This window comes from Hemibagrus wyckioides, linkage group LG20, assembly GCF_019097595.1.
Source record: "Hemibagrus wyckioides isolate EC202008001 linkage group LG20, SWU_Hwy_1.0, whole genome shotgun sequence".
Taxonomy (NCBI): Eukaryota; Metazoa; Chordata; class Actinopteri; order Siluriformes; family Bagridae; genus Hemibagrus; species Hemibagrus wyckioides.
In genome coordinates, this window is record NC_080729.1 from 17,484,400 (window position 1) to 17,500,216 (window position 15,817).

At 39.8% G+C, this 15,817-nt stretch overlaps 2 protein-coding genes across 8 annotated transcripts in view; one reads left to right on the top strand and one right to left on the bottom strand.

Moving 5' to 3' along the window:
* Positions 1-8,809, top strand: part of ghrhra (growth hormone releasing hormone receptor a) — a 25,114-nt gene extending 16,305 nt beyond the window's left edge. For all 4 annotated transcript variants that reach the window (XM_058418358.1, XM_058418360.1, XM_058418361.1 and 1 more), the window contains 7 exons: positions 3,404-3,557; positions 3,711-3,771; positions 3,851-3,920; positions 4,026-4,117; positions 5,088-5,217; positions 6,732-6,773; positions 7,683-8,809. In XM_058418358.1, the coding sequence (XP_058274341.1) occupies positions 3,404-3,557; positions 3,711-3,771; positions 3,851-3,920; positions 4,026-4,117; positions 5,088-5,217; positions 6,732-6,773; positions 7,683-7,838 (705 nt within the window). In that variant the 3' untranslated portion in view covers positions 7,839-8,809. The remainder of the gene's footprint in view (positions 1-3,403; positions 3,558-3,710; positions 3,772-3,850; positions 3,921-4,025; positions 4,118-5,087; positions 5,218-6,731; positions 6,774-7,682) is intronic.
* adcyap1r1a (adenylate cyclase activating polypeptide 1a (pituitary) receptor type I) overlaps positions 8,782-15,817 on the bottom strand; it is a 42,111-nt gene continuing 35,075 nt past the window's right edge. For 2 of the 4 annotated variants that reach the window (XM_058418350.1, XM_058418352.1), the window contains one exon: positions 8,782-14,721. In XM_058418350.1, the coding sequence (XP_058274333.1) occupies positions 14,464-14,721 (258 nt within the window). In that variant the 3' untranslated portion in view covers positions 8,782-14,463. The remainder of the gene's footprint in view (positions 14,722-15,817) is intronic. The other 2 variants (XM_058418351.1, XM_058418353.1) reach the window with 1 other exon arrangement.

Below are 15,817 nucleotides of genomic sequence, written 5' to 3' on the forward strand. Positions count from 1 at the left end.
TTAGCCGGCGTTTGTTTTGGTTCAGTTTGTTCGTATGCCCAAAATGCTTTGTATGTTGAATGCAAATTTTTTCAATTCATAAGGTGAAAATTTCATAAGGAAGGGCATTCGTATGCCTAGGTTCCCCTGTACATCTGGGTGTGATGGTCAGGGGTGTACAAACTTTTAACCAGACAGTGTATTCCACCACTGTTGGTGGAAATCCACGACTCTGTAAAAGGTTGTGATCTTCAATTTAATATTAGATTAAATTTAGTCTTATTTTCTGCATCAAGTGCTGAAATGCATTTGGCCCAAATGCTTAGAAAAGTGATACACCTTCAGCAGGAAAGCGCCGAATCGTACATCCATTACAGAAAACTTCAGAGGATTTGAACACTACATGTTTTTGACAGCTCTAATGTATCAAAAAAATGACCTTTACATTTTTTCAGCAGACTCATTGTTCAGCATCAGGACATTTGCACCAGTTTAATACTTCAAAATCTAATACAGTGAATAAGTCATTTCTCAAAACTGATATATGGATGAAAACCAGTCCGATTATGCGTTAAGAATTTGGTTTGGCTTCACCATCTGTCTGGAACCAATATGTCATTTAAATGAAAGTTGTGATAAATTGTTCCGTATACTGCTGTAGGACTAAATCTAAAATGATATTATATTAGTCCACCGCTCTCCTATAACCAAGGCGACAAATTGGTGCAGTCGAAGGTTAAAAGCGCAGTTAAACTTTATGACTCTTCTGATGTTCAATTAATCTGACTTTAATATTTTAATTCACTTAAATGTCTAGCTCCGGTAATTAATATTCTTAATAAAAACCATGTTTGTTCTATACTTTTGAAATCGCTACACCATAAAACATATGAAACACATGCCCCGAGGATCATTACGGTTAAACATACTGTAGTGTAAATCACAAGATTTAATCCACAAGGTCTCTCGGACTCACATTCCTGATCGTTTTAATCTGACCAGTCCAGAATCAGAAACTAACACCCACCCTTTTACAAAACCCCATCTGATAAGCCGAACATTTCCTGGTTGCTTCCTGCCTTAGTCAAGATTCTCATTCAGGACTATTTTGGTGAGATATGAATTGTAAATATGAATCTTTTTTATGAGATGTTGACCTTATTAGAACTCAAACCTCTCAAACCCCCTAGATCCAAATGTCAGAAGGATGGCATGTGTCTCTAAACTCACGGGGCTGAATAGAAATGAATGAAAAAGGATCTCATTACACACCACCCTAGAAGTTTGAGTTTCAAGTTCGAGTTAAAACCCTTATTGTTTATTAAAGAAAAGATTCTCTCTCTCTCTCTCTCTATCACTACGTCACCAGGTCACTATGTGATGCTGGTGGAGGGAAAACGTTTCCTGACTCACTCCTCCAAAACACCCCAAAGTGGCTCAATAATATTTAGATCTGGTGACTGTGCAGGCCATGGGAGATGTTCAACTTCACTTTCATGTTCATCAAACCACTCTGTCACCAGTCTTGCTGTGTGTATTGGTGCATTATCATCCTGATGCACGGCACCGCCTTCAGGATACAATGTTTGAACCATTGGGTGCACATGGTCCTCCAGAATGGTTCGGTAGTCCTTGGCAGTGAGGCGCCCATCTAACACAAGTATTGGGCCTAGGGAATACCATGATATTGCAGCCCAAACCATCACTGATCCACCCCCATGCTTCACTGTGGGCATGCAACAGTCTGGGTGGTATGCTTCTTTGGGGCTTCTCCACACCGTAACTCTCCCGGATGTGGGAAAGACAGTGAAGGTGGACTCATCAGAGAACAATACATGTTTCACATTGTCCACAGCCCAAGATTTTGGTGGAAACAGGAGAGTTGAGGTGCACATTTAATTCTGCAGTGAGTTGGGCAGCTGTGGTTTTATGTTTTTTGGATACAATCCGGGTCAGCACCCGGACATCCCTTTCAGACAGCTTCCTCTTGCGTCCACAGTTACTCCTGTTGGATGTGGTTCGTCCTTCTTGGTGGTATGCTGACATTACCCTGGATACCGTGGCTCTTGATACATCACAAAGACTTGCTGTCTTAGTCACAGATGCGCCAGCGAGATGTGCACCAACAATTTGTCCTCTTTTGAACTCTGATATGTCGCCCATAATGTTGTGTGCATTGCAATATTTTAAGCAAAACTGTGCTATTACTCTGCTAATTAAACCTTCACACTCTGCTCTTACTGGTGGAATGTGCAATCAATGAAGATTGGCCACCAGGCTGGTCAAATTTAGCCATGAAACCTCCAGCACTAAATTGGCCAGTGTTTCAGTTTCATTGTCCAACCCCTGTATATATATATATATATATATATATATATATATATATATATATATATATATATAGCAACATAGCAAAGTTCAGAATTACCTTTACACTATTACAGAATTACAGTTAACCCTTTAGTAGTGTTCAGGTTCAACTGACCCGGGCCATTATTCGGGTTTTAAAACAGAAAACAATCCAGTCCTTTTAAACAGATTGTCTTTTTCTCAATCCCGTATATATATATATATATATATATACATCTTGAGATGTTTCTTGTGTGACACCTTAGTAATGATACACCTTTTTATATTAATTTGTACTGACCAGGGTTACTGACCAGGATTGCTTTCTAATTACTGATTGATTCCAGCTGGTGTCTTGGCTTTCCATGCCTTTTTGCACCTCCCTTTCTTCATGTGTTCCCTGTCTCATTTCACATTTCACCCACATATATATATATATATATATATATATATATATATATATATATATATATATATATATAAATCCTTAATATAATCCTTCGTAATATCCTGTTAATTAGGGATGGGAATAAACTTTGTTTCATGCTTAAAGGTCATCTAGAAGTTTTGTTCTGAATCAAAAAAAAACAAACCAATCCAAACAAAACAACCCACAAAAATGTAAAAAGTGTTTTAACGAGTTTCCAAATCAACTATTGGGTATTAAAAAGGGACAGTGGTAGCTCAAGTGGCTAAGGTTCTGGTGTGTTGCTCAGAAGGTTGAGGTTCAAGCCCCAGCACTGCAAAGAAGGCCATTGCTGGGTCCCTGAACAAGGCCCCAACTCTGCTCCAAAGCTGGGAAATGTGAAGAAAGAATTGTGCTGTACGTGACAGAAATAAGGGCTTCGTTTATAAATGCACAACCCAAAACAAAGAATTTAGCTTTTCAGGAATATCTGATGACAGGCGGATGGTGCTTAAGCTTCCTTCCAAATGTTCGGTGGCCATGAGTGGACAAAAAAACAGTGAAGTAAAGTTACTAAAAAAAATCTGAAAACTTTTCTGCCAGTAGTGTCTTTAGCGCTTATGCACCTTGATCTAATGATAGCTTTGTTCTTTCTTTACTCTTCTTTAGGTGGCGTGTAAATCTGCTGTAGCTTTCTTCCAGTTCAGCATCCTGGCTAATTACTTCTGGTTGCTGGTGGAGGGCATGTACCTGCAGACGCTGCTGGCTCTCACCTTCGTCTCGCAGAGGAAGTACTTCTGGTGGTACATTCTGACTGGATGGGGTCAGTGCTTGAATAAAAATAAGTCCAGAGGATAGTAATTTCTCTTATCAACCTTCCTGATAAAAAGCTACACAGTACACAGCGCTCTTATCAGGACTGTTTCACTTTTTCATTACTAAAGTATTACACAGTTGTACTTTTTTGTACTTGTAGGTGTACCATCAGTGGTCCTTATAGTTTGGGTTTTGGCCCGAAGTTTCTATGACAACAGCGGGTACGTCAATGTCAATCATTTATTCAAAATGTAAGTGCATGTTTAGTTGCTTTTAATCATTCTGGGTTCTCATTTCCAGATGCTGGGATGACACGGAGAACGTCAGCGTGTGGTGGATAATCAAAGGTCCAATAACAGCGTCGTTGTTTGTGAGTAAGGACGTAACACCATTTATATCAGCAAGATATTGTCTGTATTTCTGTTCTGTATTTCATGGAATGCATTAAAAATGATACTTAATATGCATCTCTCAGGCCAACATCATCATCTTCCTAAACGTGATCCGGATCCTGGTGGAGAAGCTCAAGTTTCCCGGAGTAGGAGGCAATGACACCGGTCATTTCATGTGAGTCACATAATAGAGTGTCTTTAGATCGGAGACCACAGAAGGCAGGGCAGTGAGTTGGCAGAAGGAAAAAGCAAATTGTTGGCATCCATATGCTCATGTACTTTCACAGATTGTGTTAGCCAGCCTGCTAATACAAGCAAACTTGGCAGGATTTCTGAAAGCATTTTTACGGCATATTCATAAAACGGTTTTAATCTTTACTGCCAGCGCTAGTCATCTGGCTAATAATCTCAGCTAACCTGACAGGATTTTCTGGGAGAATTCATATCCTTTAACATTTTCTGAGAGAACTTATATTGGGGGAATAAAAGCTTGCAATCTTTTGCTGCCAGCACTAGACTAGACAGCTAGAAAAATAACAGCTAACCTGAAGGGACCTTCATAACTGTTTAGCAATGTACAACTGCTAGCTAGTTAACCCTTTGGTCAGTGTAAAATCCAGGTGATGAACAATTATAGAATCCCAAAGATTTTAAGTTATCTTGTTAAATCCTTAGAAATCTTAGAAAAAGTTTCTGAGGAATTTTAAATCATACTGATGAATACTCCATAATCTTCAATGCTAACGCTAGTTAACTAGCTACTTGAGCTAACCTGACAGGACTCTCTGAAAGGAATTTTAAGTTATATTGTTGAATATGTATAATATTCACCGCTAATGCTAATGCTCCATCATCTAAACTATTAAAAGTAGTTAACTAGCTACTTCAGCTAACCTGACAGGACTTTCTGAGCTGAATGCTTATAATCTTCACTGCTAAAGCTAGTTAACTGGCTAGCTGTTCTAACCTGACAGAAACCTGTTCAAATGTGCTGTCTAGATGGCCAGCCTGTGTTCACTTGACAGTGTAAGAATTGAAAACTCCACTCAGAGTGCATAAAACTCTTTCCTGCCACTCAGAAACATTTTGTTGGCCCTGCTATTCAGTGCACTGAAGCTAAATAAAATGGACGGATGTTTTGGCAGGAGGTTGGCTAAATCCACTTTGTTCTTGATCCCTCTGTTTGGGATGCACTACACCGTGTTCGCCTTCTTGCCAGAGAACACTGGAGAAACGGCAAGACTCTACATCGAGCTCGGCCTCGGCTCCTTCCAGGTGTGTGTGCACGCGTGTGTGTGAAACTTTAATCTTCTAACTTTATTTTAAGTTAACTTGTAACTCTATTGAAATTCGTCACTTTACTGTTGCTATATGTAAATCACCATCACGTTAAACACACTGTTCTGTAATGGCTCCATTCTGAACTATTACTACATGTAACATCTAAATGCAACACATAATGTTTACACATCGGGTTTTATAATCTCTTTTTATTCTCATTATTTCTATTCATCCTTTTTTTTTTAATTGTAACGGTCATGAGACATCGCCTGAAGGGGGAATTGAGCCCAAGTCTCTGCGGTAGTCTCAATCGCCCACATTACAGCAAATCAGATAAATGCGCAGGATTAAAACCCAGGCACTGGATGATTAACATAAAACAAAACTAACACGACAACACAACTTGACCATGATGCAAAACAAATCAAACATGGATACCTGGATTCACAATGGCGTCACACCTTACCAGGCATGCGCAAAACAATGGCTGACCAAGAGACGGATACAAAAGGGCTGGTGATTATAGGACAAAACATTAGGATAAATGTGGAACAGGTGACCAGGAATAATAGGAAGGGCATGGCAAAGACACTTAGGGAAAACACAAAGAGCAGGCTATGTTGAAACACCTCCTAGCACTCCCTCTAGTGGTCTGGCAGGGAACTATCCCAGTAGCTCCTGGCAGATACACTATATTGCCAAATGTTTTGGGACACCCCTCCAAATCATAGAATTCGGGTGTTATTTTTCAGGGGTTGGGTTCGGCCCCTTAGTTCCAGTGAAAGGAACTCTTAATGCTTCGGCTTCATACCAAGACATTTTGGACAATTTCAGGCGCCCAACTTTGTGGGAACAGTTTGGGGATGACCCCTTCCTGGTCCAACATGACTGCACACCAGTGTACAAAGCAAGGTCCATAAAGACATGGATGAGTGAGTTTGGGGTGGAGGAACTTGACTGGCCTGCACAGAGTCCTGACCTCAACCTGATAGAATACTTTAGGGATGAATTAGAGCAACCAGGCCAAAACTGGGACGTCACATGCACAGACTCCCTGGCTCGCAGTCTCCACTCTAGTTCATCCCTAAAGTATTTTATCGGGTTGTAACAGGAAGGGGTCATCCCTATATGATATTGTGATATTTCAGGAAGGGGTCATCCCCAAACCCCCGAAGGGGTTCCCACAAAGTTGGGGGCATGAAATTGTCCAAGATGTCTTGGTATGAAGCTGAAGCATTAAGAGTTCCTTTCACTGGAACTAAGAGGCCGAGCCCAACCCCTGAAAAACAACACCTGAATTCAATAACATTTGGGACGGGTGTCTCAAAACTTTTAGAAATATGGTGTATTAAATGTAGATGATTTATTCCCACAGTGTAGGAGAAGTGGTGGGTTTTCATTTCAGGTGTATACTGTATGCAAACTGTGCAAATAAAAACCTTCAATGTTTAAACACGTGAAATGTCTCGCTATACTTCCTCTCATCGATCACGTTGTGTTATTTGCAGGGTTTTGTGGTTTCTCTGCTGTACTGCTTCCTTAATGGAGAGGTATGAACATGTCTCTGGTGGTATGTATGTGTCCATTTCCTGGTCAATCTAACAATATGCAGTGACTATACAGTGGAAACTGTACTACAACATATTTCTACATTGTACTGCTGCTATAAATGATTTTCACTTAAGTCTAGTATTTTCATCATAATTTGTCATAATTTTATGATTTAAGGTCCTGGGTTTGGAAAATATGAAGTTGTAAACCAGAATCTGACCATCGCTGCTTCAGAAGGCAGTTGTGTGTACATGGCATTCAGTTTTACACTTAGAAATAAAGAAATAAATATGGTAAATAATCACAGTTTAAAAGGTGTTGCTATGACGATGTGTCCATTAACTATTATCTACACTTGATATTCAAGATGGCACACTTAACATAGTGTACTTTCTTTGAGAAGGAAGGAGTCTCCAGTTTCAGTAGTGAAGATTCACGTTTTCTGGCATGTGATAGTGAAGTTTACTTTAAAACAGGTAGAGAAAACAAGCAAGGATGGTGAGATGACAGGATAAGCGATAACAGGAAGTAGCTTGTTTCAGGGCTGTTTTAGTTTCTCTATAGTCTCATCAACATGGCGCCCCTGGATGATTCTGATTAGCAAGAAGTAGCTTGTTTCAGGGCTGTCTTACTTTCATCATGGCGTCCCTGGATGATTCCGATGACAGGAAGTAGCTTGTTTCAAGGCTGTTTTACTTATATAGACCCATCAATATGGCGTCCCTGGACGATTCCGATAACAGGAAGTAGCTTGTTACAGGGCTGTCTTACTTTCTCTATAGTCTCATCAACATGGCGTCCCTGGATGATTCCGATAACAGGAAGTAGCTTGTTTCAGGGCTGTTTCACTTTCTCCTGATGATTCAGCTCCAGTGTTTATTTCTGCACATTTCTGTTCCCCCCCCCAGGTGCAGGCTGAGCTAAAGAGGATCTTGTGGAAATGGCAGACCCAGAATCAGCTCAGCCCTGGCAAAAAGCGCCGCATCACCGTCACTCAGATCAGTGTCCTGGATAGGGCCGAACCTCAGTCGCATTCCACTTCCACTAAAGTCACGTCCTTGTGAACGTCGGAGACGGGAAGCGGAAACGGGAATAACGTCACGTCTTCAGAGGGACACGAGATGCAGAGCGGATCTCGAGGAAGCGCTAAGGATCTGTGAGCGGAGATTAAACCATCGAAATGCAGGATGGGTTCGAACATCCAGACGACAACCGAAAACGTGGGTGACCTACTTCTAAAAAAAGAGGCTATTCCCAGAAGGAATTGCTTCGAATGCTCCATTAGACATAATAGCTGTATGCATAATAGCTGTGATTAACATTCTGAGCTCAGCATCCAACGCTGAGGATTCATGAGCTCAGGCTAGAGCGCCGTTATTCGGTTCAGATAAACGTTCCCTTCTTCTTCTTCATCTTCACGTTCAGGTCTGAAGCACCTCATTACTGTGAAGCACAGATTCCTGTTGTTGAGTCTCACTGGGGATTAATCTTCTATTTGGCAACTTTCCGTACGGGCGAGTTTTCCTTACGGGATACGACTGAAACAAACCTCATGTGTCTCATCAAATATACATGTTGTACGTGGAAATATTAACCTTTATGTTCAGACATGAATAAAAGAAGAAATAAATCTAATGAATAATTGTGAGCATGTGTCCTTTAACCTGTTATTTAGAGTTAGCTACTGCGTATTACTCATTAATTACTCGATAATAACAAGACGTCTCACTTAACGTAACTGTTTACATGTTTTTGAGGCGATTTTTTTGGAAGGAGTCTCTGTGATGGAGGAGTTTATGCTTCTGGTCTTGAAAAGAAAGAGAAAACAAGAGAGATCAGCGGGAAAAGAGGCTTGATAACAGGATGTAGCTTGTTTCATAGCCGAAGTAGCTGTTTCACGCGACTTTCTGTGGTAAGAGAAATAAAACACTTCAGGATTCATTAACTAAGTGTTTTACTCCTTCCATATTGTGTGTGTGTGTGTGTGTGTCACACAATCCCATTCCGTCATTGTTTCATCGATTTATTGAATATTTTGGCACTTTTACAAAGAAATAAATAGAAATTCTCAAAGAATCTTATACAACCAGTGTCCCTGTTTATGAATGCTAGTTCATTTTTGTCCATTTTTTTTTTAATACACTATTAACTGACTATGAACAAACGAAGCCACCTCCCACCGCGTCTCCTGGCTGCGAAGCGGACGATTAAAAGTCCATACACAGATACAAAAATTTGGCACAGACAGTCAGAAATACCAAGGTTTGTTCTTTATCTACAGTGAAAGTTGGACATGTAGAAAAAACACGCAGCTGTTTTACCAAGAAGCTTTACTACACATGGTGGAAAAAGAGGGAAAAGGAAATAAAAGAGCAGGCTAGGATTCACGACAAGTCGCTCTGAAAGTACGATAACGATTCGATTCGGTACATTCAAGGGTTTCGAAGGGCCGCCGTACGACGAGAGCCGTGTGTGGCTTTAAGGGCTCTCTTCAGGATGAGCGCAGTAATGACAGAGAAGAACACGACACCACCCAGTGGCAGGTACACACACACACACACACACACACAGAGCTGGTATTGGTTTCTAACAGCTTCGAGACATGGTCGTTACCTTCTGAGCACGCTCACTCAGAAAGACAGCTGGTGTCAAGAACACAGAAAGCAGCAGCTTTTTTTAATTTTATTTCCCCCTTTCTATTTCACACACCATCTTTCCTTTCTTTCATTCTTCCTTTCGCGCTTTCTTTTGGAATACATTCCTTCCTGGACATCTGCGTCTCACTGGGATGAACGCATCGTTTGTTCTCTCGGTGTGTCGGATAATAATAAAGAAAAATTTAGGTAAAAAAGGGGGAATAATAACAAGCTGAACTTAGAGAGCGAGTGTAAAGGAATGCTCCAATGCTTTATAACAAACAAACAAACAAAATAAGACATTTTCTATACAAAACATACTGCGTACATTACATACATGTCATTACAGAAGACAATCAATGTTTTCTATTTTTCCTGAACTGGAAATGAAACAAATAAAGAAAAAGTTTTTGTCGAAAATCACTTGTCGTGGAAGTCTAAGGGCAGTTCATGAATCCTGGACATAATATTTATTTATTTATTTATTTATTTATTTATTTATTTATTTATTTATTTTCAGGAATTTTAAGCATTTTTAAATTCCTCAATTTACAGATCAGATCAGTGTTTCAAAGTTAAATAAAAAAAAAATCTACAAGTTTTTCTAATATTAATTTCTTTAAAAAAATACTAATTACTAATTTTTTTTTACTGATGCACAGTGAAACTTTTTTGATGCAAAAGGAGAAATTTAATAAAATTTATTTTGGGAAAAGAAACATTTAAACGTTTCCAGTTTAAAGTAAAATGTACTTTTTAAATCCAATTGTTGTCATTTGTTTGTGTTTCTGGGAGAGGGAGAAAGAGGAAGGAGAGAGAGAGAGAGAGAGAGAGAAAGAGAGAAGGGAGAGAGAGAGTGTGTGTGAGAAAGAGAGCAAAGGAGGGGGAACAGGCAGAGTGCAAGGAGGAAGGGGGAGGGGGGAGAGTGAGGGGGGGAATGAAAGAGAAAGACAGTGAGGGGTGTGAGAGGGGGTGAGCAAAGGAGGGGGAACAGGCAGAGGGAGAGAGAGAGAGAGAGAGAGAGAGAGTGGGGGGAGAGAAAAAAGACAGGCAGAATGAGAGGATGGAGAGAGAGTGGGGGGGTGGTGGTGAGAGAGAAAGAGATAGAAAGATAGCAAGAGAGAGAGAGACAAACAGAGAGATGATGATGATGATGATGATGATGTCTCACAGACATTCCTTAACATTTAAAGTATCTAAAAATGGATAAAAACTGAAACAACTCCATTTAGAAGCCTGAATAAACTGTAAGTGTTAGTATTTAACACCTTTATCATCTTCATCATCCTTATCATCTTCATCATCTGCCCCTTGACTTCCATCTTGAGTGAATTCGACCGGAACCATTTCCACTGGTTCTTCAGTGCAGTGAATCCTCATGATATTGATCAGATGTAGCTTGATCACAGACTGAAAATAAACCTGCTCTATACCTTTATTATGCTTCACTCCATCACTGAGCATTCTGTTGTATTCATAAGGGTTAATGATCACTTTATTACTGACACCTTTATTAATGAATTAGGATTCGGTCATGGATTCGAGAAACTCTTACACCTTTATGAGGCTCCACAAGCAGCCATCAGGTATAACATCAGGGATATGACACGGCTCGAACCCGGCTCTCAACACACCAAGAGACGATCAACACACACACACACACACACACACACGCCTTTACAGGACAAGATTAAACCTAGAGAAAGCGAGAGATCTTCTCATCCTGCACTCCAAGCAGGTTCATACTGCATGTGACTTGTTTTTTTTTTTTTTTTTCATTTATTTTTATTATTATTTTAAATTCACAGAATAATGACTGGTTTAGCTTTGCTAATATTCTACACTGACACTTACTTTCTGACTGAACGAGACCGAAAGCACACTCAGCGATGTTTATGTCCCTAAATCAGTCACGATAAAGGATTAAAATAAAAAAAAAAAAACCCAGAAAAATAATAATTATGATTGTCAGCAAAGTTTTGGTTGCATGACTGGATTGACATCAGACTTCACTCCGTAAAGGGTCTGAGAATTGATCCATATCGCTCGCTAGCTCGCTTTGAAACGTTTTAGCCCTAGATTTCTTTTTTTATTTGCAGTTCATCTCAATGACGTCGAACGTGATCACAGTCTGTGGTGCACCAACAGATGGTTTTAAAAAATATTCCTATAACTACGATAGCACTAGATCTCCGCTGTTCTCAAGCTAATGAAAGACATCAATGGTACAAATTTAATCGGTTTTATAGTTTTTTGTTTGTTTAGATATAATAATTAACCAGCAGGCACTTTAAAATAATATAATATAATATAATATAATATAATATAATATAATATAATATAATATAATATAATATAATATAATATAATATAATATAATATAATATAATTCTCAATTATTATATTTTAATTTAATATATATTATTATAATACTGTAAATAAATCACTAAATGTTTTACCGGCCTTTAAACGTAATTATAAACCAATTTGTCTTTCTATTAGAATTTATTTTTTTTATTTATTTAGTTGTCCATTAGTGTTGATATGATTCCGTGGTAATTTTGTAACATAAATGTCTTTTTTATTTATTTATATATTTTTTGGATATCAGATGTTGAATATATATATATATATATTTTTAAATTTTTATTTATTTATTTATTTATTATTTATTTATTTTTTTTATTTTAATGAGTCACACTTGCTGCACCGCAGCACTTACAACAACATCCAGACAAAAGAAATAGCAACAGACTTCAACTAATACCATATTTACGTCAATATAGATATTAATTTCCCGAGTCTTCACGTTGTTGACATACTCTGTACTTGCGGCTGAAGGAAAAATAAATAAATAAATAAAAGAGGTTTTACAGCCTTTTTTTTTTTTTTTTATCATCGAGACGCACGTTTTCACGACGGAAGCTTGAGCCGTTTTTTTTTACAAGCGACGCTGCTGAATATAGAGAGAATTTCTTTCACATGGTCACTTTGAAAAAGAAAAAAGGAAACACTATTTTACAGATAAAGACGATATGAAAATAATCAGATTTTGGCACTTCTTACTCTGGAAGGGACGATGGCAGAAACACCGAGTATTTTAACATCGATTCGCTTCGTAAATCTGGTGCACTTTTTTTTTTTTTTTTTTTTCACTTTCGTATTTTTTCTATGTAACGATGGTTACGTTTCATTAAGAGAAAAATATACTGCATTAAGCATCTGGATAAGGATTTAAAACCAGTTCTGCTCTCTATCTGTATCTGTATCTGTATCTGTGGCTGATGACCGGAATGTAAACGGAATGAAATGGAATGTGATTTAAGCAGTACATCTGTAACGGGTTTAGGGAAGGAGTCTCCAGTGTCGGTGACGCCCTGATAGGAGAGAGAGAGAGAGAGAGAGAGAGAGCAAAAAAGGGAAAGTGAAAGAAAGAGGGTAAAAGTGAGAGAAAGAAAAAGTGAAAGAAAAATGGAGAGAGAATGGAAGAGAGAGAGAGAAGAACAATTAGAGGGAGAGGTAAAGTGAAAGTGAAGCTGAGAGAGAGAGAGAGAGAGAGAGAGAGAGAGAGAATGTGAAAGTAAAAGAGAGAGCGTGAAATGAGGGATAGAGACAGTGAAGAGAGAGAGAGAGATAGAGAGGGGAGAGAACAATCAATAGGGAGAGGGAGAGAAAGAGTAGAAGGAGGAAGAGAGAGAAAGTGAAACTGAAAGAGAGAGAGAGAGAGAGAGAGAGAGAGAGAGATAGAATGTGAAAGTGAAAGAGAGAGGGGGGGTGGAAAGAGGGAGTGAGAGAGAAAGTGAATGATTTAGAGAGTGAGAGAGAGAGATAGAGAGAGAATGTGAAAATGTAAGAGAGAGAGAGAAAGTGAGAGAGAATGCAAAAATGTGAAAGAGAGAGAGAGAGAGAGAGAGAGAGAGAGAGAGAATGCGAAAATGTGAAAAAGAGAGAGAGGGAGAGAGAGAATGCGAGAATGTGAAAAAGAGAGAGAGACAGAGATAGAGCGAGAGAGAGAGAGAGAGAGAGAGAATGCTAAAATGTGAAAAGAGGGAGTGAGAGAGAGAAAAAGTGAATATAGAGAGAGTGAAAAAGAGAGAGAGAGCGAGAGAGAGAAAGAGAGATCGCTGATGCTGATAATGATGATGCTGATAGTGGTGATGGTGATGGTGATGATGATGGTGATGATGCTGATAGTGGTGATGATGATGATGGTGATGGTGATGATGGTGATGATGATGATGGTGATGATGATGATGATGATGGTGATGATGATGATGGTGATGATGATGATGATGATGATGATGATGATGATGGTGATGATGATGATGGTGATGATGATGATGCCTCACAGATACTGAAAGTAACTCTAAGTGTCTGTATGTTTCTGCAGTAACAGAGGAATAAAACAGATGAGAGCTGCTGCTGGAGGAAAGAGCAGAACACCTCAAGTCTTTTATTCCTCACAGCCAGGAGATTCCCGGTTTCTCTGCAGCACAAAATGAGAGATGAACTGAATCACTGACGAGAAGCGAGTGGATATCTGATCACTGCCAGATTTTCGATGTATCCAGTATCAGATTTTTGGAATCAGATTCCTCAGTGTTGTCCGTTTCTGCTCATCGCTGCTCTTACGTCCTAATTTATTTGCGGTTATTCGTCACTAATCGGAGTAACACACATCTGTTACACACTCCAGCTGGAAAATTAGTTCCAGGATTAAGAACGGATTGTGGGTCGTCCGAGATCAGATGTGTTTCCATCGGATTGGACCGAACATCACTGAGAATATAGACGATGATGATGATGATGATGATGATGATGAAGATGATGATATTTTGCACTGAATCTGATTTCTAGTGCTACCTGGTAGAACCCTAGACTAGCATCGATGCTCTTAAGAACAATTTTTTGAACAAAAATCCTAATTTCTATGTTGTCATGTGTCATGTATTTTTCATTAATGGACAAATATTGATAATTAGAGAGCCTCTTCAGCCGGTCCAGGGAGCGAGACCCCGAGGCTAGAGCAGGGTTTAATCAGAAAGGGGCGGAGTTATGGGATCGGATTCGGAGCTGGCTCGTCCGCCGGGACGCTCAGGTCGGCAGGTTGAGGGTGGCGCTCTCGGCCTGGGGGCTGGACATGCGGATCTGTGAGCTGCTCTTGCTCAGGATGGACAGCTGCGTTCCCCCGTTCACGCCGCTGCTCGCTAGCGAAGGGTGACGCTGCTGCTTCAGGTCCACAGCAAAGTATCTGTTCACCGTCCAGCTGCGCCATTTCCTCTTGATCTCCGACTGCACCTTCAGGCAGAAACTTGAAAAGGTCATTTTTTTAATGGACTCAGCTGCAAGGGTGTAACGCGCTCTCCCACCTGCCCGAACATCACATCACTCTCACAAAACTCACACAGATCAGTGGAGAAACCTGAGCTCGGGTTTAAAGGTCAAAACGCACTTGTACTCAAATATTTGTGATTTTGTTGACGACTAATGTACACTATATTGCCAAAAGTTTTGGGACGTCTGCCTTTACATGCACATGAATGTAATATGGAGTTGTCCCGCCCTTTGCAGTTATAACAGCTTCAACTCTTCTTGGAAGGCTTTCTACAAGGTTTAGGAGTGTGTTTATGGGAATTTTTGACCATTCTTCCAGAAGCGCATTTGTGAGGTCAGGCACTGATGTTGGACGAGAAGGCCTGGCTCACAGTCTCCGCTCTAATTCATCCCAAAGGTGTTCTATCAGGCTGCTCTGTGCAGGCCAGTCAAGTTCTTCCACACCAAACTCACTCATCCATGTCTTTATGGACCTTGCTTTGGTCACTGGTGTGCAGTCATGTTGGAACAGGAAGGGGTCATCCCCAAACTGTTCCCACAAAGAGCATGAAATTGTCCAAAATGTCTTGGTATGAAGCTGAAGCATTAAGAGTTCCTTTCACTGGAACTAAGGGGCCGAGCCCAACCCCTGAAAAACAACACCTATATTCAATGATTTGGAGGGGTGTCCCAATACTTTTGGCAATATAGGGTATGTACTGTACGTTACTCCATTAGTGAAAATAATCTCAGAAATCACAATTTAGCTTGTTTACATCATATTAATGAGAAATCCAACAAATTAGGAGCTTTGGTGTAAACATTAGACTCCCAGAATTCTAGCAGTAGTTATGTCCAAGACTCGGCTAGTCAGGTTAATTAGCGCTCTGCAAGATGACTAGCGCTTGTATAGAGATGATATTAGCATCAAATTACAGATGAGGACATGAGAGAGCATACAGTCCAAAATGCTAAAGCGCTGCCACATTGCTCTTTTTAGCCAGAGATAAACTGAGAGCTAAATCCTGCTAGCTACCACTCATCAGCCAGTCGTTGAAAGGCATTGTGGGTAAACTGTAGTAAATGAGGGCAAA